Raw genomic sequence first — 25,295 nt, 5'->3', positions numbered from 1 at the left:
GTCTCTCTGTGTGTGTCTCTGTGTGTCTCTGTGTGTCTCTCTGTGTGTCTCTCTGTGTGTCTCTCTGTGTGAGTCTCTGTGTGTCTCTGTGTCTCTCTGTGTCTCTGTGAGTCTATGTGTGTCTCTGTGTGAGTCTCTGTGTGTCTCTCTGTGTCTCTGTGTGTCTCTGTGTGTCTCTCTGTGTGTCTCTGTGTGTCTCTCTGTGTCTCTGTGTCTGTCTCTATGTGTCTCTGTGTGAGTCTCTGTGTGTGTCTCTGTTTGAGTCTCTGTGTGTCTCTGTGTCTCTGTGTGAGTCTCTGTGTCTCTGTGTGAGTCTCTGTGTCTCTGTGTGAGTCTCTGTGTCTCTGTGTGTCTCTGTGTGAGTCTGTGTGTCTCTGTGTAAGTCTCTGTGTGAGTCTCTGTGTGTCTCTCTGTGTGTCTCTCTGTGTGTCTGTGTGTCTCTCTGTGTGAGTCTCTGTGTGTCTGTGCGTGTCTCTGTGTCTCTCTGTGTGTCTCTGTGAGTCTCTGTGTGTCTCTGTGTGAGTCTCTGTGTGTGTCTCTCTGTGTCTCTGTGTGTCTCTGTGTGTCTCTTTGTGTGTCTCTCTGTGTCTGTGTCTCTGTGTGTCTCTGTGTGTCTCTGTGTCTGTCTCTGTATGTCTCTGTGTGAGTCTCTGTGTCTCTGTGTGTGTCTCTGTTTGAGTCTCCGTGTGTCTCTGTGTCTCTCTGTGTGAGTCTCTGTGTGTCTGTGCGTGTCTCTGTGTCTCTCTGTGTGTCTCTGTGAGTCTCTGTGTGTCTCTGTGTGAGTCTCTGTGTGTGTCTCTCTGTGTCTCTGTGTGTCTCTTTGTGTGTCTCTCTGTGTCTGTGTCTCTGTGTGTCTCTGTGTGTCTCTGTGTCTGTCTCTGTGTGTCTCTGTGTGAGTCTCTGTGTCTCTGTGTGAGTCTCTGTGTCTCTGTGTGTGTCTCTGTTTGAGTCTCCGTGTGTCTCTGTGTCTCTGTGTGAGTCTCTGTGTGTGTCTCTGTGTGTGTCTCTGTCTCTGTGTGTCTCTGTGTGTCTCTGTGTGTCTCTGTGAGTCTCTGTGTCTCTGTGTGAGTCTCTGTGTGTCTTTGTGTGAGTCTCTGTGTCTCTGTGAGTCACTCTGTGTCTCTGTGTGAGTCTCTGTGTGTCTCTTTGTGTGACTCTCTGTGTCTCTGTGTGTCTCTGTGTGTCTCTCTGTGTCTCTGTGTGTCTCTGTGTGTCTCTGTGTGTCTCTGTGTGTCTCTGTGTCTGTCTCTGTGTGTCTCTGTGCGAGTCTCTGTGTCTCTGTGTGTGTCTCTGTTTGAGTCTCTGTATGTCTCTGTGTCTCTGTGTGAGTCTCTGTGTGTGTCTCTGTGTGTGTCTCTGTTTGAGTCTCCGTGTGTCTCTGTGTCTCTGTGTGAGTCTCTGTGTGTGTCTCTGTGTGTGTCTCTGTCTCTGTGTGTCTCTGTGTGTCTCTGTGTGTCTCTGTGAGTCTCTGTGTCTCTGTGTGAGTCTCTGTGTGTCTTTGTGTGAGTCTCTGTGTCTCTGTGAGTCACTCTGTGTCTCTGTGTGAGTCTCTGTGTGTCTCTTTGTGTGACTCTCTGTGTCTCTGTGTGTCTCTGTGTGTCTCTGTGTGTCTCTGTGTGTCTCTGTGTCTGTCTCTGTGTGTCTCTGTGCGAGTCTCTGTGTCTCTGTGTGTGTCTCTGTTTGAGTCTCTGTATGTCTCTGTGTCTCTGTGTGAGTCTCTGTGTGTGTCTCTGTGTGTGTCTCTGTGTGTGTCTCTGTTTGAGTCTCCGTGTGTCTCTGTGTCTCTGTGTGAGTCTCTGTGTGTGTCTCTGTGTGTGTCTCTGTCTCTGTGTGTCTCTGTGTGTCTCTGTGTGTCTCTGTGAGTCTCTGTGTCTCTGTGTGAGTCTCTGTGTGTCTTTGTGTGAGTCTCTGTGTCTCTGTGAGTCACTCTGTGTCTCTGTGTGAGTCTCTGTGTGTCTCTTTGTGTGACTCTCTGTGTCTCTGTGTGTCTCTGTGTGTCTCTGTGTGTCTCTGTGTGTCTCTGTGTCTGTCTCTGTGTGTCTCTGTGCGAGTCTCTGTGTCTCTGTGTGTGTCTCTGTTTGAGTCTCTGTATGTCTCTGTGTCTCTGTGTGAGTCTCTGTGTGTGTCTCTGTGTGTGTCTCTGTGTGTGTCTGTGTGTGTGTCTCTGTGTCTCTGTGTGTCTCTGTGTGTCTCTGTGTGTCTCTGTGTGAGTCTCTGTGTGAGTCTCTGTGTGAGTCTCTGTGTCTCTGTGTGTGTCTCTGTTTGAGTCTCTGTGTGTCTCTGTGTCTCTGTGTGAGTCTCTGTGTGTGTCTCTGTGTGTGTATCTGTGTCTGTGTGTGTCTCTGTGTGTCTCTGTGTGTGTCTGTGTCTCAGTGTGTGTCTCTGTGTCTCTGTGTGTGTCTCTGTGGGAGTCTCTGTGTCTCTGTGTGAGTCTCTGAGTCTCTGTGTCTCTGTGTGAGTCTCTGTGTCTCTGTGTGAGTCTCTGTGTGTCTCTGTGTGTGTCTCTGTGTCTCAGTGTGTGTCTCTGTGTCTCTGTGTGTGTCTCTGTGTGAGTCTCTGTGTCTCTGTGTGAGTCTCTGTGTCTCTGTGTGAGTCTCTGTGTGTCTCTGTGTGTGTCTCTGTGTCTCAGTGTGTCTCTGTGTCTCTGTGTGTGTCTCTGTGTGAGTCTCTGTGTGTCTGTGTGAGTCTCTGTGTCTCTGTGTGTCTCTGTGCGAGTCTCTGTGTGAGTTTGTGTCTCTGTGTGTGTCTCTGTGTGAGTCTCTGTGTGAGTCTCTGTGTGTGTCTCTGTGTGAGTCTCTGTGTGAGTCTCTGTGTGAGTCTCTGTGTGAGTCTCTGTGTGAGTCTCTGTGTCTCTGTGCGAGTCTCTGTGTCTCTGTGTGTGTCTCTGTGTCTCTGTGTGAGTTTCTGTGTCTCTGTGTGAGTCTCTGTGTGTCTGTGTGAGTCTCTGTGTGTCTGTGTGTGTCTCTGTGTGTGTCTCTGTGTGACTCTCTGTGTATCTGTGTGACTATCTGTGTATCTGTGTGAGTCTCTGTGTCTCTTTGTGAGTCTCTGTATCTCTGTGTGAGTCTCTGTGTGTGTCTCTGTGTGAGTCTCTGTGTCTCTGTGTGAGTCTCTGTGTCTCTGTGTGAGTCTCTGTGTCTCTGTGTGAGTCTCTGTGTGTCTCTGTGTGAGTCTCTGTGTCTCTGTGTGTGTCTCTGTGTGAGTCTCTGTGTCTCTGTGTAAGTCTCTGTGTGAGTCTCTGTGCGAGTCTCTGTGTGAGCCTCTGTGTGAGTCTCTGTGTGAGTCTCTGTGTCTCTGTGTGTCTCTGTGTGTGTCTCTGTGTGAGTCTCTGTGTGAGTCTCTGTGTGTCTCTCTGTGTGTGTCTCTGTGTGTCTCTCTGTGTGTCTCTCTGTGTGTCTGTGTCTCTCTGTGTGAGTCTCTGTGTGTCTGTGCGTGTCTCTGTGTCTCTCTGTGAGTCTCTGTGTGTCTCTATGTGAGTCTCTGTGTGTCTCTGTGTGTCTCTTTGTGTCTCTCTGTGTCTCTTTGTGTGTCTCTCTGTGTCTCTGTGTGTCTCTGTGTGTCTCTGGGTGTCTCTGTGTGTCTCTGTGTCTGTCTCTGTGTGTCTCTGTGTGAGTCTCTGTGTCTCTGTGTGTGTCTCTGTTTGAGTCTCTGTGTCTGTGTGTGTCTCTGTGTGTCTCTGTGAGTCTCTGTGTCTCTGTGTCTCTATGTGTGAGTCTCTGTGTGTCTCTGTGTGTGTCTCTGTGAGTCACTCTGTGTCTCTGTGTGAGTCTCTGTGTGTCTCTTTGTGTGTCTCTCTGTGTCTCTGTGTGTCTCTTTGTGTGTCTCTGTGTGTCTCTGTGTGTCTCTGTGTGTCTCTGTGTGTCTCTGTGTGTCTCTCTGTGTCTCTCTGTGTCTCTCTGTGTCTCTGTGTCTGTCTCTGTGTGTCTCTGTGCGAGTCTCTGTGTCTCTGTGTGTGTCTCTGTTTGAGTCTCTGTGTGTCTCTGTGTCTCTGTATGAGTCTCTGTGTGTCTCTGTGTGTGTCTCTGTGTCTGTGTGTGTCTCTGTGTGTCTCTCTGTGTCTCTCTGTGTCTCTGTGTGTCTCTTTGTGTGTCTCTGTGTGTCTCTCTGTGTCTGTCTCTGTGTGTCTCTGTGTGTCTCTGTGTGAGTCTCTGTGTGTGTCTCTGTGTGTGTCTCTGTGTGTGTCTCTGTGTGTCTCTGTGTGTCTCTGTGTGTGTCGCTGTGTGTCTCTGTGAGTCTCTGTGTCTCTGTGTCTCTATGTGTGAGTCTCTGTGTGTCTCTGTGTGAGTCTCTGTGTCTCTGTGAGTCACTCTGTGTCTCTGTGTGAGTCTCTGTGTCTCTGTGAGTCACTCTGTGTCTCTCTGTGTGAGTCTCTGTGTCTCTCTGTGTGTCTCTGTGTGAGTCTCTGTGTATCTCTGTGTCTCTGTGTGAGTCTCTGTGTCTCTGTCTCTCTGTGTGAGTCTCTGTGTGTCTCTCTGTCTCTCTGTGTGAGTCTCTGTGTCTCTGTGAGTCACTCTGTGTCTCTGTGTGAGTCTCTGTGTCTCTGTGAGTCACTCTGTGTCTCTCTGTGTGTGTCTCTGTGTCTCTCTGTGTGAGTCTCTGTGTGTGTCTCTGTGTGTGTCTCTATGTGTCTCTGTGTGTGTCTCTGTGTGTCTCTCTGTGTCTCTGTGTCTCTATGTGTGAGTCTCTGTGTGTCTCTGTGTGAGTCTCTTGTGTCTCTGTGAGTCACTCTGTGTCTCTCTGTGTGAGTCTCTGTGTCTCTCTGTGTGAGTCTCTGTGTGTCTCTGTGTGTATCTCTGTGTCTCTCTGTGTGAGTCTGTGTGTGTCTCTGTGTGTCTCTGTGTGTGTCTGTGTCTCTGTGTGTCTCTCTGTGTGTGTCTCTGTGTGTGTGTCTTTGTGTGTCTCTCTGTGTGAGTCTCTGTGTCTCTTTGTGTGTCTCTGTGTGTCTCTCTGTGTCTCTCTCTCTGTGTCTCTCTGTGTCTCTGTGTGTCTCTGTGTGTGTCTGTGTGTGTCTCTCTGTGTGTGTCTGTGTGTGTCTCTGTGTGTCTCTCTGTGTGTGTCTCTGTGTCTCTCTCTCTGTGTCTGTGTGTGTCTCTGTGTGTCTGTGTGTGTCTGTGTGTGTCTCTGTGTGTGTGTCTCTGTGTGTGTGTCTCTGTGTGTGTCTCTGTGTGAGTCTCTGTGTGAGTCTCTGTGTGAGTCTCTGTGTGTGTCTCTGTGCAGGTGTTGGACCGACTCATGAGGAAGACGATGGCCGTGACGATGCAGGCGACTGCTCCTCTCTTGTTGGTGATCTGAAACGCGAAGATGGCGAGAGGCATGAAGGGAATCACCCTCACCCGTGTGTGGACTAATCTCCATCTGTTCCATCTCACTCCCTGCTACACCGTGTGTGGACTAATCTCCATCTGTTCCTTCTCACTCCCTGCTACACCGTGTGTGGACTAATCTCCATCTGTTCCATCTCACTCCCTTCTAGACCCGTGGGTGGACTAATATCCATCTGTTCCATCTCACTCCCTTCTACACCCGTGTGTGGACTAATCTCCATCTGTTCCTTTTCACTCCCTTCTAGACCCGTGTGTGGACTAATCTCCATCTGTTCCATCTCGCTCCCTTCTAGAGACCCGTGTGTGGACTAATCTCCATCTGTTCCATCTCACTCCCTTCTATACCCGTGTGTGGACTAATCTCCATCTGTTCCATCTCGCTCCCTTCTAGACCGTGTGTGCACTAATCTCCATCTGTTCCATCTCGCTCCCTTCTAGACCCGTGTGTGGACTAATCTCCATCTGTTCCATCTCGCTCCCTTCTAGACCGTGTGTGCACTAATCTCCATCTGTTCCATCTCGCTCCCTTCTAGACCCGTGTGTGCACTAATCTCCATCTGTTCCATCTCGCTCCCTTCTAGACCCGTGTGTGGACTAATCTCCATCTGTTCCATCTCGCTCCCTTCTAGACCCGTGTGTGGACTAATCTCCATCTGTTCCATCTCGCTCCCTTCTACCCCGTGTGTGGACTAATCTCCATCTGTTCCATCTCGCTCCCTGCTACACCGTGTGTGGACTAATCTCCATCTGTTCCATCTCGCTCCCTTCTACCACGTGTGTGGACTGAGCGATCGCTTTCAAACAACAAACACCACCACGGTCACCTTGTGCCGACGTCTGGCGGTGGGACTGGCGGTGGGTCTGGCGGTGGGACTGGCGGTGGGACTGGCGCCTGGTGCGGAGAGCTCCCTGGCACGGTGCCAGTCGCTGTGCGCGGCGACGGCGTAGAGCGGCTTGGGAGCTTGCGGGGTGAGTGGGGGCGGGGGTGGGTGGGTGAGTGGGTGGATGAGTGGTTGGATGGGTGAGTGGGTGGATGGGTGAGTGGGTGGATGGGTGAGTGGGTGGATGGGTGAGTGGGTGGATGGGTGAGTGGGTGGGTGAGTGGGTAGGTGAGTGGATGGGTTAGTGGATGGGTGAGTGGGTGGGTGAGTGGGTGGGTGAGTGGGTGGGTGAGTGGGTGAGTGGGTGGGTGGGTGGATGGGTGAGTGGGTGGATGGGTGAGTGAGTGGGTGGGTGAGTGGGTGGGTGGGTGGATGGGTGAGTGGGTGGGTGTATGGGTGAGTGGGTGGGTGTATGGGTGAGTGGGTGGATGGGTGAGTGGGTGGATGGGTGAGTGGGTGGGTGAGTGAGTGGGTGAGTGGGTGGATGGGTGGATGGGTGAGTGGGTGGGTGGGTGTATGGGTGAGTGGGTGGATGGGTGAGTGGGTGGATGGGTGAGTGGGTGGATGGGTGAGTGGGTGGATGGGTGAGTGGGTGGATGGGTGAGTGGGTGGATGGGTGAGTGGGTGGGTGAGTGGGTAGGTGGGTGGGTGGATGGGTTAGTGGATGGGTGAGTGGGTGGGTGAGTGGGTGGGTGAATGAGTGGGTGAGTGGGTGGGTGGATGGGTGAGTGGGTGGGTGGGTGAGTGGGTGGGTGGGTGAGTGGGTGGGTGGGTGGATGGGTGAGTGGGTGGATGGGTGAGTGAGTGGGTGGGTGGGTGGATGGGTGAGTGGGTGGATGGGTGAGTGGGTGGGTGAGTGGGTGAGTGAGTGAGTGAGTGGGTGAGTGGGTAGGTGGGAGGGGAGATGATGGAGAGACACGACAAGATACGATGGAGCGAGTTTGTAACACGTGTGTAACACGTGTGTAACGCGTGTGTAACACGTGTGTGTAACATGTGTGTAACGTGTGTAACACGTGTGTAACGCGTGTGTAACACGTGTGTGTAACATGTGTGTAACGTGTGTAACGTGTGTAACACGTGTGTAACGTGGTGGGTAATTGTGGTGCGTGATAATCCGCCACCACTGCGGTTGAACGTGAAACCTCCAGTCAGTGGCACAACAGCGGCACAACAGCGGGTCGCGTTTCTGCATGGGGGATTGCGCAACAACCTCGGTCCCTCCGGAAGGTTCCAGAGAGTGGGCGTGCCCAGGGGCGGGGCGACGCCCCCACAGCGGCCAGGGCACGCTGTCATCCCCGGAGGCCGAGCCCCCTAAGGTTGTGTTGCCCCCTTTTCGTGTTGGGGACGAAGCGTTTGAACAAACACGCACAGGAGACTCCGCCACCGCACAACCCACTGCACGTGTTTGTGTGCGTGAGCGCCATCAGGTGGGGAGGGGTAGTGGAGCGGTGGTTAGCGCCGAGGTTCCATTCCCGACCAACAGCGGTGACGATTCAATGGGCCGGGCCCTTGGTCCGCCTCCCCTAGGTCGACTCGGCCTCAAACGAGTGGCTGCTGTAGCAGTGCGTAGTGAACGTCGCCACTGGGGGGGAGACAAAGGCGGGCGGGAGTGGTGCTGGTAACCACCCACCCCCTCGTGTGCCACAGTGCCGGTAGCCTTCATAGCTGCTGCTGCTGCTCGCTAACAGCACTTGCCCCTACAGTCTGCTAGAGGCTACCTGGGGGATCTTTGTCTTTGTGTGTTCATAGCTGCTGATGCTCGCTAACAGCACTTGCCCCTACAGCCTGCTAGAGGCTACCTGGGGGATCTTTGTCTTTGTGTGTTCATAGCTGCTGCTGCTCGCTAACAGCACTTGCCCCTACAGTCTGCTAGAGGCTACCTGGGGGATCTTTGTGTGTTCATAGCTGCTACTCGCTAACAGCACTTGCCCCTACAATCTGTTAGAGGCTACCTGGGGGATTTTTGCCTTTGTGTGTTCATAGCTGCTACTCGCTAACAGCACTTGCCCCTACAGCCTGCTAGAGGCTACCTGGGGGATCTTTGTCTTTGTGTGTTCATAGCTGCTACTCGCTAACAGCACTTGCCCCTACAGCCTGCTAGAGGCTACCTGGGGGATCTTTGTCTTTGTGTGTTCATAGCTGCTACTCGCTAACAGCACTTGCCCCTACAGCCTGCTAGAGGCTACCTGGGGGATCTTTGTCTTTGTGTGTTCATAGCTCCTGCTACTCGCTAACAGCACTTGCCCCTACAGCATGTTAGAGGCTACCTGGGGGATCTTTGTCTTTGTGTGTTCATAGCTGCTGCTACTCGCTAACAGCACTTGCCCCTACAGCATGTTAGAGGCTACCTGGGGGATCTTTGTCTTTGTGTTCATAGCTGCTGCTCGCTAACAGCACTTGCCCCTACAGCCTGCTAGAGGCTACCTGGGGGATCTTTGTCTTTTTGCGTCATCAGCCACGCGACGCTGCTGTGCATGCGTTGGGGAACTTCTTTCGCACCGTGCACATAGCCAACCGTGCTGATCAGAGGTGCGGGGGAAGGACCAAAAACTAAACACAACTAACGGATCAGTCGAGCGGCAATATCTTTTCATCGGCTGCGTAACGCTGTCTGGAAGCTACCTGGTCTGTCGCTCCGCACTAAGCTTCGGGTCTTCTCGGCCACGGTCATTCCCTCCCTTCTCTTTTCATCGGTTGCGTAACGCTGTCTGGAAGCTACCTGGTCTGTCGCTCCGCACTAAGTTTCAGGTCTTCTCGGCCACGGTCATTCCCTCCCTTCTCTACGCTTGCGAAACGTGGACCCCCCTAATGGAACATCTTCGCCGGTTAGAAACATTTAGGCTGGCCTGTCTACGATCCATCCTGGGTTTAACCAGACTGGATTGTGTGAGGAGCTCACAAATCCTTGAAAGATCTGGGCAAGGTCCCATCGGTGAGCTCCTCCGGCAGGCAAGGCTGCGATGGCTGGGTCATGTAGCCCGCATGCCCAGCCACCGCATGCCGGAACAGCTTTTGTTCGGCCGGATAGAGGGAGCTAAACGGGCGCAGCACGGGCTAGAGAAGAGATGGAGTGATGTGGTACAGGAGGACGTGGAGCTGAGTGGACTTGCCGATGACTGGTACCAGCGGTGTCAAGATCGGCCTCTGTGGAGGGCGGAGGAGCGACGCTCACAACAACGAGCGGAGCGCCGGGTGGCTAAAGCACAGCAGGTTGGCACAGTAGGGGGCACAGGTGGTGCATCAGCCAGTCATCTCAGTCAGTCGACCCGTGGCACCTGCTGGGTCTGCCCCGTCACCTCCTGCCAGCGGGCATCCGACACTTCACGTGGCCTCAAGGTGCACATAGCCTGGCACAAGCGTCGTGGTGACGTCACCGCCACTTAGTGGCGAATGGCGGTTGTTTTTGTTGTTGTTGTTGCTGTTGTGCGTTAGCGTGCGTGTGTGTGCGCAGAATGAATCTGCAGGCAGTCAAGCGGCTGGGGCTCGTACCGAAAACACAGCAATCATCTCCAGAAACGATGGTTATCAGACATTGCCTCTGCTGCGCTGCATCCTGGACCCACGATCCAGCGTCGTTCTGGGACTTCCTCGCCGGTTCTGCAACCCCCACACGCACGTGGATAAAGGTCCCCCACCGTTAAGCCTTTAAAGCGGCTCTGTGATATCTGCTTCTGTGGAACGTTCTGAGTGGACCACAACACACACACACACCACATACACACACCACACACACAACGACAACACACACACAACGACAACACACACACACAACGACAACACTGAACACACACACAACACACACACAACACACACACAACACCACACACCACACCACCACACACACAACACACACACAACGACAACACTGAACACAACACACACAAACAACACACACACACACAACACACACACAACACACACACAAACAACACACACACAACACACACACAACACACACACAACACCACACACCACACCACACACACCACACACACACCACCACACACACAACACACACACAACGACAACACTGAACACAACACACACAAACAACACACACACACAACACACACACAACACACACACAAACAACACACACACAACACACACACAACGACAACACTGAACACAACACACACAAACAACACACACACAACACACACACAAACAACACACACACACAACACACACACCACACACACATACAACACACACACACAACACACACACCACACACACCACACACAACACACACACAACACCACACACCACACCACACACACCACACACACACCACCACACACACAACACACACACAACGACAACACTGAACACAACACACACAAACAACACACACACACAACACACACACAACACACACACAAACAACACACACACACAACACACACACAACGACAACACTGAACACAACACACACAAACAACACACACACAACACACACACAAACAACACACACAACACACACACCACACACACATACAACACACACACACAACACACACACCACACACACCACACACAACACACACACACCACACGACACACACACACCACACACACCACACACCACACACACAACACACACACAACACACCCCAACACACACACACAAGGAACACAACGACAACACTGAACACAACACACACACACACACCACACACACACCACACACACACAACACACACACAACGACAACAGTGAACACAACACACACACCACACACACCACACACAACTCACACACACCACACACACACAACACACACACAACGACAACAGTGAACACAACACACACAACACACACAACACACACCCACCACACACACAACACACACACCACACGCACACAACACACACAACACTGAACACAACACTGAACACCACACACAACACACACTCAACACTGAACACAACACACACTCAACACTGAACACAACACACACACACACCACACAACACACACACAACGACAACAGTGAACACAACACACACCACACACACACCACACACACAACACACACACAACACACACCACACACACAACACACACACAACACACACCACACACACAACACACACACCACACACACACACAACGACAACACTGAACACCACACACACAACACACACTCAACACTGAACACAACACACACACAACACACACACACCACACACACAGCACTGAACACAACACACACACACACCACACACACAACACACACACAACACACACAACACACACAACACACACACCACACACACACAATACACACACAACACACACACACACCACACATACACAACACACACAAAACACACACAACACACACAAAACACACACAACACACACAACACACACAACACACACACAAACACCACACACACAAAACACACACAACACACAAAACACACAAAACACACACACACACCACACACAACACACACACAACACTAAACACAACACTTGAACCGATGAAACGGGCAAGTTCCAAAGGGGGGCAGGGGAGGGGGGCACAATCCATGACACCGATCCACGTGAACTTGATGCTCACCGGAACCGGCCGTCTGCACCACGCCCCACCGTTAGCTTGTAAAGGAATCAGACAGAGCGTGCCGCTGGGTTAAAGTTGCTTTGTTTGACCGGGTCAAGGATGAGAACTCGCCCTGAGGCACAGGGCGAGTGCCCCGGTAGACCCGCACATAGACTCACACACAGAGACCCATAGACTCACCACACAGAGACCCACATAGACTCACACAGAGACCCACAGAGAGACACACAGAGACCCATAGACTCACACAGAGCCTCATAGACTCACCACACAGAGACCCACAGACTCACCACACAGAGACCCATAGACTCACCACACAGAGACCCATAGACTCACACAGAGACCCATAGACTCACACAGAGACTCATAGACTCACACAGAGACCCATAGACTCACACACAGAGACCCATAGACTCACACAGAGACCCATAGACAGACACACAGAGACACACCTAGACTCACACAGAGACTCATAGACTCACACAGAGACCCATAGACTCACACAGAGACTAATAGACTCGCACAGAGACTCATGGACTCACACAGAGACCCACAGACTCACCACACAGAGACCCATAGACTCACACAGAGACCCATAGACTCACACAGAGACCCATAGACTCACCACACAGAGACCCATAGACTCACACAGAGACCCACAGAGAGACACACAGAGACACACAGACTCACACAGAGACCCATAGACTCATAAAGACGCATAGACTCACACAGAGACCCATAGACTCACACAAAGACACACATAGACTCACACAGAGACCCACAGAGACACACACAGAGACCCACAGAGAGACACACAAAGACACACATAGACTCACGCAGAGACCCACAGAGACACACACAGAGACCCACAGAGAGACACACAAAGACACACATAGACTCACCACACAGAGACCCATAGACTCACACAGAGACCCATTGACACACACAGAGACACACATAGACTCACACAGAGACCCATAGACACACACAGAGACCCATAGACTCACACAGAGACCCAGAGACTCACAGAGAGACCCATAGACTCACACAGAGACCCACAGACTCACACAGAGACCCACAGACTCACACAGAAACCCATAGACTCACACAGAGACCCACAGGCTCACACAGAGACCCATAGACACACACAGAGACCCATAGACTCACACAGAGACCCAGAGACTCACACAGAGACCCAGAGACTCACACAGAGACCCACAGACTCACACAGAGACCCACAGACTCACACAGAAACCCATAGACTCACACAGAGACCCATAGACTCACACAGAGACCCATAGACTCACACAGAGACCCATAGACTCACACAGAGACCCATAGACTCACCACACAGAGACCCATAGACTCACACAGAGACCCACAGAGAGACACACAGAGACACACAGACTCACACAGAGACCCATAGACTCACACAGAGACCCATAGGCTCACACAGAGACCCATAGACTCACACAGAGACCCATAGACTCACACAGAGACCCATAGACTCACACAGAGACCCACAGACTCACACAGAGACCCACAGACTCACACAGAAACCCACAGACTCACACAGAGTCCAATAGACTCACAAAGAGACCCATAGACTCACACAGAGACTCAGACTCACACAGAGACCCATAGACTCACACAGAGACCCACAGACTCACACAGAGACCCATAGACACACATAGAGACCCATAGACTCACACAGAGACCCACAGACTCACACAGTGACCCACAGACTCACACAGAGACCCATAGACTCACACAGAGACCCATAGACTCACACAGAGACCCATAGGCTCACACAGAGACCCATAGACTCACACAGAGACCCATAGACTCACACAGAGATCCATAGACTCACACAGAGACCCACAGACACACACAGAGACCCATAGACTCACACAGAGACCCACAGACTCACACAGAGACCCATAGACACACACAGAGACCCATAGACTCACACAGAGGCCTACAGACTCACACAGAGACCCATAGACCCACACAGAGACCCACAGACTCACACAGAGACCCATAGACTCACACAGAGACCCATAGGCTCACACAGAGACCCACAGACTCACACAGAGACCCATAGACTCACAGAGACCCATAGACTCACACAGAGACCCATAGACTCACACAGAGACCCACACTCACACAGAGACCCACAGACTCACACAGAAACCCACAGACTCACACAGAGACCCATAGACTCACACAGAGACCCATAGACTCACACAGAGACTCATAGACTCACACAGAGACCCATAGACTCACACAGAGACCCATAGACTCACACAGAGACCCATAGACTCACACAGAGACCCACAGACTCACACAGAGACCCATAGACACACACAGAGACCCACAGACTCACACAGAGACCCACAGACTCACACAGAGACCCACAGACTCACACAGAGACCCACAGACTCACGCAGAGACCCACAGACTCACACAGAGACCCACAGACTCACACAGAGACCCACAGACTCACACAGAGACCCCACAGACTCACACAGAGACCCATAGACTCACACAGAGACCCATAGACTCACACAGAGACCCATAGACTCACACAGAGACCCACAGACTCACACAGAGACCCACAGACTCACACAGAAACCCACAGACTCACACAGAGACCCATAGACTCACACAGAGACCCATAGACTCACACAGAGACTCATAGACTCACACAGAGACCCATAGACTCACACAGAGACCCATAGACTCACACAGAGACCCATAGACTCACACAGAGACCCACAGACTCACAAAGAGACCCATAGACACACACAGAGACCCACAGACTCACACAGAGACCCACAGACTCACACAGAGACCCATAGACTCACACAGAGGCCTACAGACTCACACAGAGACCCATAGACCCACACAGAGACCCATAGACTCACACAGAGACCCATAGGCTCACACAGAGACCCACAGACTCACACAGAGACCCATAGACTCACACAGAGACCCATAGACTCACACAGAGACCCATAGACTCACACAGAGACCCACACTCACACAGAGACCCACAGACTCACACAGAAACCCACAGACTCACACAGAGACCCATAGACTCACACAGAGACCCATAGACTCACACAGAGACTCATAGACTCACACAGAGACCCATAGACTCACACAGAGACCCATAGACTCACACAGAGACCCATAGACTCACACAGAGACCCACAGACTCACACAGAGACCCATAGACACACACAGAGACCCACAGACTCACACAGAGACCCATAGGCTCACACAGAGACCCACAGACTCACACAGAGACCCATAGACTCACAGAGACCCATAGACTCACACAGAGACCCATAGACTCACACAGAGACCCACACTCACACAGAGACCCACAGACTCACACAGAAACCCACAGACTCACACAGAGACCCATAGACTCACACAGAGACCCATAGACTCACACAGAGACTCATAGACTCACACAGAGACCCATAGACTCACACAGAGACCCATAGACTCACACAGAGACCCATAGACTCACACAGAGACCCACAGACTCACACAGAGACCCATAGACACACACAGAGACCCACAGACTCACACAGAGACCCACAGACTCACACAGAGACCCACAGACTCACACAGAGACCCACAGACTCACACAGAGACCCACAGACTCACACAGAGACCCACAGACTCACGCAGAGACCCACAGACTCACACAGAGACCCACAGACTCACACAGAGACCCACAGACTCACACAGAGACCCCACAGACTCACACAGAGACCCATAGACTCATAAAGACGCATAGACTCACACAGAGACCCATAGACTCACACAAAGACACACATAGACTCACACAGAGACCCACAGAGACACACACCGAGACCCACAGAGAGACACACAAAGACACACATAGACTCACGCAGAGACCCACAGAGACACACACAGAGACCCACAGAGAGACACACAAAGACACACATAGACTCACCACACAGAGACCCATAGACTCACACAGAGACCCATTGACACACACAGAGACACACATAGACTCACACAGAGACCCATAGACACACACAGAGACCCATAGACTCACACAGAGACCCAGAGACTCACAGAGAGACCCATTGACTCACACAGAGACCCACAGACTCACACAGAGACCCACAGACTCACACAGAAACCCATAGACTCACACAGAGACCCACAGGCTCACACAGAGACCCATAGACACACACAGAGACCCATAGACTCACACAGAGACCCACAGACTCACACAGAGACCCACAGACTCACACAGAAACCCATAGACTCACACAGAGACCCATAGACTCACACAGAGACCCATAGACTCACACAGAGACTCATAGACTCACACAGAGACCCATAGACTCACACAGAGACTCAGACTCACACAGAGACCCATAGACTCACACAGAGACCCATAGACACACACAGAGACCCATAGACTCACACAGAGACCCATAGACTCACACAGAGACCCAGAGACTAACACAGAGACCCACAGACTCACACAGAGACCCACAGACTCACACAGAAACCCATAGACTCACACAGAGACCCATAGACTAACACAGAGACCCATAGACTCACACAGAGACTCATAGACTCACACAGAGACCCATAGACTCACACAGAGACTCAGACTCACACAGAGACCCATAGACTCACACAGAGACCCATAGACACACACAGAGACCCATAGACTCACACAGAGACCCATAGACTCACACAGAGACCCATAGACTCACACAGAGACTCATAGACTCACACAGAGACCCATAGACTCACACAGAGACCCATAGACACACACAGAGACCCATAGACTCACACAGAGACCCATAGGCTCACACAGAGACCCATAGACTCACACAGAGACCCATAGACTCACACAGAGACCCATAGACTCACACAGAGACCCACAGACTCACACAGAGACCCACAGACTCACACAGAAACCCACAGACTCACACAGAGACCCATAGACTCACAAAGAGACCCATAGACTCACACAGAGACTCAGACTCACACAGAGACCCATAGACTCACACAGAGACCCACAGACTCACACAGAGACCCACAGACTCACACAGAGACCCATAGACTCACACAGAGACCCACAGACTCACACAGAGACCCATAGACACACACAGAGACCCATAGACTCACACAGAGACCCACAGACTCACACAGTGACCCACAGACTCACACAGAGACCCATAGACTCACACAGAGACCCATAGACTCACACAGAGACCCATAGGCTCACACAGAGACCCATAGACTCACACAGAGACCCATAGACTCACACAGAGATCCATAGACTCACACAGAGACCCACAGACACACACAGAGACCCATAGACTCACACAGAGACCCACAGACTCACACAGAGACCCATAGACACACACAGAGACCCATAGACTCGCACAGAGGCCTACAGACTCACACAGAGACCCATAGGCTCACACAGAGACCCACAGACTCACACAGAGACCCATAGACTCACACAGAGACCCATAGACTCACACAGAGACCCATAGACTCACACAGAGACCCACAGACTCACACAGAGACCCACAGACTCACACAGAAACCCACAGACTCACACAGAGACCCATAGACTCACACAGAGACCCATAGGCTCACACAGAGACTCATAGACTCACACAGAGACCCATAGACTCACACAGAGACCCATAGACTCACACAGAGACCCATAGACTCACACAGAGACCCACAGACTCACACAGAGACCCATAGACACACACAGAGACCCACAGACTCACACAGAGACCCATAGACTCACACAGAGACCCATAGACACACACAGAGACCCATAGACTCACACAGAGACCCACAGACTCACACAGAGACCCACAGACTCACACAGAGACCCACAGACTCACACAGAGACCCACAGACTCACACAGAGACCCACAGACTCACGCAGAGACCCACAGACTCACACAGAGACCCACAGACTCACACAGAGACCCACAGACTCACACAGAGACCCCACAGACTCACACAGAGACCCACAGACTCACACAGAGACCCCACAGACTCACACAGAGACCCACAGACTCACACAGAGACCCCACAGACTCACACAGAGACCCACAGACTCACACAGAGACCCACAGACTCACCACACAGAGACCCACAGACTCACACAGAGACCCATAGACTCACACAGAGACCCATAGACTCACACAGAGAGACCCATAGACTCATATAGAGACCCATAGACTCGCACAGAGACTCATAGACTCACACAGAGACCTACAGACTCACACAGAGACCCACAGACTCACCACACAGAGCCTGGATCAACGATTGTGCGATTGCGTGCCATGATGCAATAAAAATAGCCGGTACGGAAAGTAAATAATAAAATAAATATTAAGATTTCATTTTCTCTCTCTCTCACTATTCTGCGCCACAAATGTCATTTCTGTACGATTCCAATCATTTGTTTTTTTATAAATATAAATCGCCAAATTTGCGGAGCGCCGCTGCAAACGCGGGAAGAGACGAGAGGTGAGGCAGCGACGAGCTCTGCCTCCCCTGTGATTGCGCAACCCCTCAGTAACCGGGTGGAGCGCGGGCAATAAGCGCGTGCCTGTTACTATCTCAGTACGTCACCAATGTAATGTTTGTAGACGCCTTCATTTCATGTCCTCGCCTTCCATACTCCCGGTAACTTATTTCACGCACGTGTATAAAGATAGTTAGGCTCGCTGGTCTCGTCATAAAACTGCAATGAAGAAGCACCAGGGGAGGCAGCTATCACGTCTGCCTCACTGAGGGGGGGCGTGTCAGACACGCCTCCCTCAGTGAAGACACGCCCCCTCAGTGAAAACACGCCCCCCCTCAGTGAAGACACGCCCCCTTTAGTGAGGCAGCTATCACGTCTGCCTCACTGAGGGGGGCGTGTCAGACACGCCTCCCTCAGTGAAGACACGCCTCTCTCAGTTTTTGCCTGTGTGTGTGTCTGTGTGTGACTGTATGTGTGACTGTGTGTGTGTGTCTGGGTGTGTGTATGTGACTGTGTCTGTGTGTGTGTCTGTGTGTGTGTCTGTGTGTGTGAGTGTGTCTGTGTGTGTGTGTCTGTGTGTGTCTATGTGTCTCCGTGTGTGTGTGTCACTGTGTGTGTGTGTGTGACTGTGTGTGTGTGACTGTGTATGTCTGTGTGTGTGACTGTGTGTGTGTGTCACTGTGTGTGTGTGTGACTGTGTGTGTGTGTCACTGTGTGTGTCTGTGTGTGTGACTGTGTGTGTCTGTGTGTGTGACTGTGTGTGTCTGTGTGACTGTGTGTGTGTGTGACTGTGTGTGTGTGAGTGTGACTGTGTGTGTGTGAGTGTGACTGTGTGTGTGTGACTGTGTGTGTGACTGTGTGTGTGTGAGTGTGACTGTGTGTGTGTGAGTGTGACTGTGTGTGTGTGTGACTGTGTGTGGAGGTTCACCCTCGAGAAGGCCGCAGAGTTCCGTCCTCGCCATTGCGAACCCGGCCCCTTCCGCTCTGACGCCCAATGCAAAAAATGGCGCCTCGATCGACTCAGATTAATACTTACTTATTATTATATATTTATTATTTACTTATTATATACTTATTATTAATATTTACTTAGTACTTACCGATTGTAAATATTAACTTATTATTTAATTATTATCTCTCTAACCTCCACCCCCGGCGGCGACTTTTATTTATTTGATTTTGTTGTCTACAGGCGTAAAAAAACAAAAGCGATGGAGGAACTTCCTGGCCGAGAGGTCACGTGGGGCAGAAGTGCCGGGTTGAGGCTCCTCCCTCTTTCACTACGTCACAGCCGGGATTTCGGGGGTGGGGGGTGGGGTGACATCGCGTGAATGTGCGAATGTTGTGTCGTCGTTATAATGCGCCACCACCCGACACGGCCAACCAGTAAGGGTTGTCACGTGAACAGAACGTGGCCAATTCGTCACTAGTACAGCACGAGTGTGTAGTGTATAGTGTAGTGTATAGTGTAGTGTATAGTGTAGTGTATAGTGTAGTAGTAGTGTATAGTAGTGTATAGTGTAGTGTATAGTGTAATGTAGTGTATAGTGTAGTGTAGTATGTAGCGTAGTGTATAGTGTAGTGTATAGTGTAGTATATAGTAGTGTATAGTGTAGTGTATAGTGTAGTGTATAGTGTAGTGTATAGTGTAGTGTAGTATGTAGCGTAGTGTATAGTGTAGTTTATAGTGTAGTATATAGTAGTGTATAGTGTAGTGTATAGTAGTGTATAGTGTAGTGTATAGTAGTGTATAGTATAGTGTAGTGTATAGTGTAGTGTAGTATGTAGCGTAGTGTATAGTGTAGTTTATAGTGTAGTATATAGTAGTGTATAGTGTAGTGTATAGTGTAGTGTATAGTGTAGTGTATAGTATAGTGTAGTGTATAGTGTAGTAGTAGTGTATAGTAGTGTATAGTGTAGTGTATAGTGTAATGTAGTGTATAGTGTAGTGTAGTATGTAGCGTAGTGTATAGTGTAGTGTATAGTGTAGTATATAGTAGTGTATAGTGTAGTGTATAGTAGTGTATAGTAGTGTATAGTGTAGTGTATAGTGTAGTGTAGTATGTAGCGTAGTGTATAGTGTAGTTTATAGTGTAGTATATAGTAGTGTATAGTGTAGTGTATAGTGTAGTGTATAGTGTAGTGTATAGTATAGTGTATAGTATAGTGTAGTGTATAGTGTAGTGTATAGTGTAGTGTATAGTGTAGTGTATTCTGTAGTGTAGTGTATTGTGTAGTGTATAGTGTAGTGTATAGTAGTTTATAGTGTAGTGTGTAGTGTAGTGTGTAGTGTATAGTGTAGTGTATAGTGAAGTGTATTAGTGTAATAAACGCTTTCAAACGTCGTTCTTGACTGGCGTCTTTTATTGCACCAGATCTTATTTATTCACGATGTACTTACAAAAAAATCCGCAGACTACCTGCTGGATCTCCTCTTTGTTTCAAAGAACAAATTTGACCTCAGGTCTTCGCTCATTTACCAGCTTCACATTCCCTATTGCCGTACAAAAACTGGAGGAAGGGCCTTTGCTATGGGATGCTTTTGCCAATAAACTGCAACTTGAATCGCTACCAATGAGATCTTCTCTCAAAACTGCTCTAGAGGAGTTGTAGATCCCTAGCTGTCACTGCTATTCATTGGCGTAAAATAAAATAAAATGTTTCGCTCCGGATGACGCTGCAAAGTATTATCTGTATTTTGATTTAGCGTGCTGATCTTAAAGGTGCATTGAACAATGTGATACTCCGACCGATGCTTCTGTTGTTGTGGAGTAACTCATGCAGCCAGCTGTGGCTCTAGGGCAGTGGTTCTTAACCTGGGTTCGATCGAACCCCAGGGGTTCGGTGAGTCGATCTCAGGGGTTCGGCAGAGCCCCCGCCACGGAGGTCCGGACACACTTGAATTATTGTGTAAATTTGTGATGACACACACGGCCCGCTTGGCCATCACTGGCTGCAGATGATCATGCTACACTGCTTGGCCAATCAGCGCTGCGGGGAATTTAGTGCGTACTCAGTAGTCAACGTGTGACTGTTGTTGTCGTACGTCGTGTGATTTCTTTAATATTTTATCCATACTAACTATGTCGGGCAAAAGAAGAAAGTGGTCGGACGAATATGTACAACATGGATTCTCATGTATCACGGAACGTGATGGGAGTGAGCGTCCTATCTGCATGATTTGCAACGCCAAGTTGAGCAACTCTAGTCTTGCACCGGCAAAACTAAAGGAACACTTCTTGAAGCTGCATGGAGATGGGGAATACAAGAACACAACACTTGCTGAATTCAGGGTGAAGAGAGCCAGATTCGATGAAAGGGCCACTCTGCCTGCTCTTGGATTTGTACCTGTTAACAAACCGATCCTGACAGCATCGTACGAAGTTGCTTACCTGATCGCAAAGCAGGGCAAGCCACACACCATTGGTGAAACACTTGTGAAACCAGCTGCATTAAAGATGGCGAATCTGATACTCGGAACAGCGGCCGAAGGTAAATTATCCCAAATTCCCCTTTCAAATGACACCGTCAGTGACAGAATAGAAGACATGAGTAAAGACATCTTGGCTCAAGTAGTCGCGGATCTGATTTCAAGCCCGGCAAAATTCAGCCTTCAACTCGACGAAACCACAGACGTTTCTGATCTAAGCCAGCTTGCTGTTTTTGTACGCTATGTGAAAGACGACATGATAAAAGAAGAGTTTTTATTTTGTAAGCCTCTTACAACAACAACGAAGGCAGCCGATGTGAAGAAGCTTGTGGATGACTTCTTCAGAGACAACAATCTTTCATGGGATATGGTTTCTGCAGTTTGTACGGACGGAGCTCCAGTCATGCTGGGAAGAAAGTCTGGTTTTGGTGCGCTAGTAAAGGCCGATGCACCACACATCATTGTGACGCATTGTATTCTGCACAGGCATGCGTTGGCAACAAAAACCTTACCTCCAAAAATGGCAGAAGTATTAAAAACTGTGGTGGAATGTGTGAACTATGTGCGAAAAAGTGCTCTGAGGCACCGCATCTTCAGTGAGCTGTGTAAAGAAATGGGCTCAATTTGAGGTACTTCTGCTCCATTCTAATATTCGGTGGTTATCCCGGGGACAGGTGCTGAATCGTGTTTTTGCCATGCGTGTGGAATTAGCCCTGTTTTTGCAAGAGCACCAACACTGCCATGCAGATTGCTTCAAAAATCCTGAGTTCATTCTCATTTTAGCGTACATGGCCGATATATTCGCAGCTCTCAATCATCTCAATCAGCAGATGCAGGGTGGTGGAGTCAATATCATGGAAGCGGAAGAACACCTGAAGGCTTTTCAAAAAAAGCTACCGTTATGGAAACGACGAACAGAGAACAATAACTTCGCAAACTTCCCGCTTCTGGACGACTGTGCAAGTAAGATCGAAGATGTGTCTGGAATCGGAGATATTTCTGTATCCACGGAACTGAAGCAAACAATTGCCACGCACTTAGATGAGCTTGCAAAGTCTCTCGACGGATATTTCCCTACAAGAGAGTCATATCCAGCATGGGTGAGACAGCCGTTCACGTTTGCTGTTGAAACAGCAGATGTCAATGATGAATTCCTCGACGAAATCATTGCAATTCAGCAGAGCCAGGTTCAACAGCAACTCTTCAGAACAACAACGCTCTCAACGTGTTGGTGTCGACAAATGAACAAGTATCCAGTTATTGCTAAGAAAGCCCTGGATTTTTTTATACCATTTGTTACAACATATCTTTGTGAGCAATCCTTTTCGAGGATGCTGGACATAAAAACGAAGAAAAGGAACAGACTTTGCTGTGAAAATGACATGAGAGTGGCACTTGCCAAGGTGAAGCCACGCATATCTGAACTGATCTCTCAAAGGCAACAGCAGAAGCCACATTGATTTCCAGGTATGTAATTTGTTGTGAGTTTATGCATTGTGTTGGTTTTATTCTTTGAACAAGGTAATGTTCATGCACGGCTCATTTTGTGTACCAGTAAAAAACATATCTATGTCTTGAATTTGAAAAAAATCACATTTTATTTTTCACTAAAGAGGGGTTCGGTGAATGCGCATATGAAACTGGTGGGGTTCGGTACCTCCAACAAGGTTAAGAACCACTGCTCTAGGGTTTGGTGTTACATGTTATTATTTATGTAGTTTATTGTAAAAATTCGGTCACAGCCCCTGTTAGACTGATGGCCTTCATCTAAGTTTTCTTGTGGTTGTTGTTGTTGTTGTTTGACTTGCATCCCACTGGGATTTTTTGCACACAGCGTTGGTGTACGGTGCCTTTTCAGGAATATTTTGCTGTTTTTTTTAGGGATTTTCTGTTTTGCACAGTCAACACATAGTCACTTTAAGATGTTTTTCTTGACTCCGGATCGCCTTCAGTACTTCCTCAACAGATGGCACCTCAGGCAGCCACTCACAGGGGGTGACTTCTTCCAATATTTGAGGCACCGCAGCCTCAGCAGGGTCATCCTCACTTTGTGCCACGATGTTTTCCTGGCTGAGGGATTTCCCCTCCCCCAGGAGCTCACAGAAATGCTCAGCAAATCTGCAATCCTGTTCCTGGGGGTCGGAGATTGGATCACCGTTTTTTCCCCTAATGATGGTAATAGGTGTGGCGCTGCAGGTTACTTTTTCGATGGAGTTAAATAGAGATTTGTGATCACGGGCCACTGAGGCAGACTCCGTGCTGAGGCAGACTCCGTCTGCCTCAACAACCCGCGACCACCACCCATCCTTGCAGCGCCTCACGGCTCTCCAAACCTCCAAGCGAAGGCTGCGGTAAGCCTCCTCATTCTGACGTCGGATTCTGTAGCCGATGACAGTGGGCCTGTCGCTTTTTCGCAACTATCCTGAACACCTCCTCTGTCAGCCAGGGTCTCTGGGGAGGTCTGGACCGCGTACCCAAAGCAGCCAATGCAGCTGCATGAGTCACAGTCCTAAACCTCGCCCATTTACCCTCGACATCAGGAGGAGTGGGGGACGATGCCAACCCCAGCCGCAAGCGATGATGAAATTCTCGCTTGCAACTTTCATGAGATAATTGAGACCAGGCCACTTTAGGTTGGAATGGGGTCCTGGGTGTACACCCACCACCGGAGCGGAAGGATGGGCGGCGCATCTTACAGATGACTAGTCGATGGTCAGAGGGCAGATCAGCTCCACGGTAGGTCCTGGTGTCAAGGAATGGGCTCGCATCAGCTGGTCCGTCACTATGTAGGCCAGCAGATGTTCTTGCTTGGACCCTGCATGCATCCATGATGTTGTGTGGATGCGCCGATGCCGGAACAGCGTGTTGGCAATTACAAGCCCATGGGCTGCACAAAAATCTAGCAGCCTCCTACCGTTGTTATTGAGCTGATCTGGCCCATGCCCTCCAATCACTCCAGACCAGGTGCCAGCATCATGACCAACTCGGGCATTGAAGTCACCCAACAAGATGACTTTCTCGAGGGGCCACTTTAGCCAGCACCTGTGACAGGAGGTCATAGAAGGCATCTGACTCATCGGCTTTGCCTGCATCCCTCTACGGATGTTTGTCTTCGGTGGGGGAAAAGTAACCACGACCACCACTCCTCGCCTCCGGTTGATGGGAAGGCGAGCCCAAAGTAGCCTGGGGCTTACAGCTTCCCACACCTCACCGCCACGCTCCCACGCCCCCTTCATTCTTTTGTTCAGAAGAGCCACTCCCTGGTGTTTGGCAGTCTGCTGCCCCGAGTAGAGGACTGTCCACCCCTCATGGTGGCAGGAGCCAGAGCCGGTCCACCGGACCTCCTGAATGCCACAGAGATCCAGGCGGTACCGGTCCAGCTCCCGACAGAGGAGTGGCAGCCTCTCCTTCGCAGTGAGCATTCGAACATTCCACGTGGCCACACGAAGTGGCTTTTTGTTGTTTCTGGAGGAGCCCCGAGGGTAGATATTCAATCTCCTGGCTCCGCCAATTGGGGTTT

General features: G+C 50.4%; 1 protein-coding gene across 1 annotated transcript in view; it reads right to left on the bottom strand.

Moving 5' to 3' along the window:
- Nucleotides 1-19,604, bottom strand: part of LOC142906524 (uncharacterized) — a 32,417-nt gene extending 12,813 nt beyond the window's left edge. The window contains exons 1-4 of the mRNA XM_076054528.1: nt 19,274-19,604; nt 9,698-9,805; nt 6,149-6,285; nt 5,231-5,288 (exon numbers count right to left, since the gene is read on the bottom strand). Coding sequence (XP_075910643.1) covers nt 5,231-5,288; nt 6,149-6,285; nt 9,698-9,805; nt 19,274-19,307 — 337 coding nt within the window. The 5' untranslated portion in view covers nt 19,308-19,604. The remainder of the gene's footprint in view (nt 1-5,230; nt 5,289-6,148; nt 6,286-9,697; nt 9,806-19,273) is intronic.
- Nucleotides 19,605-25,295: the final 5,691 nt, after the last annotated feature.

Source organism: Petromyzon marinus, chromosome 66, assembly GCF_048934315.1.
Source record: "Petromyzon marinus isolate PM22_M1 ecotype Great Lakes invasive population chromosome 66, UKy_Petmar_22M1.pri1.0, whole genome shotgun sequence".
Classification (NCBI taxonomy): domain Eukaryota; kingdom Metazoa; phylum Chordata; class Hyperoartia; order Petromyzontiformes; family Petromyzontidae; genus Petromyzon; species Petromyzon marinus.
Note: the sequence above shows the minus strand (reverse complement) of the source record. Positions and strands in the feature narration are given on the sequence as shown.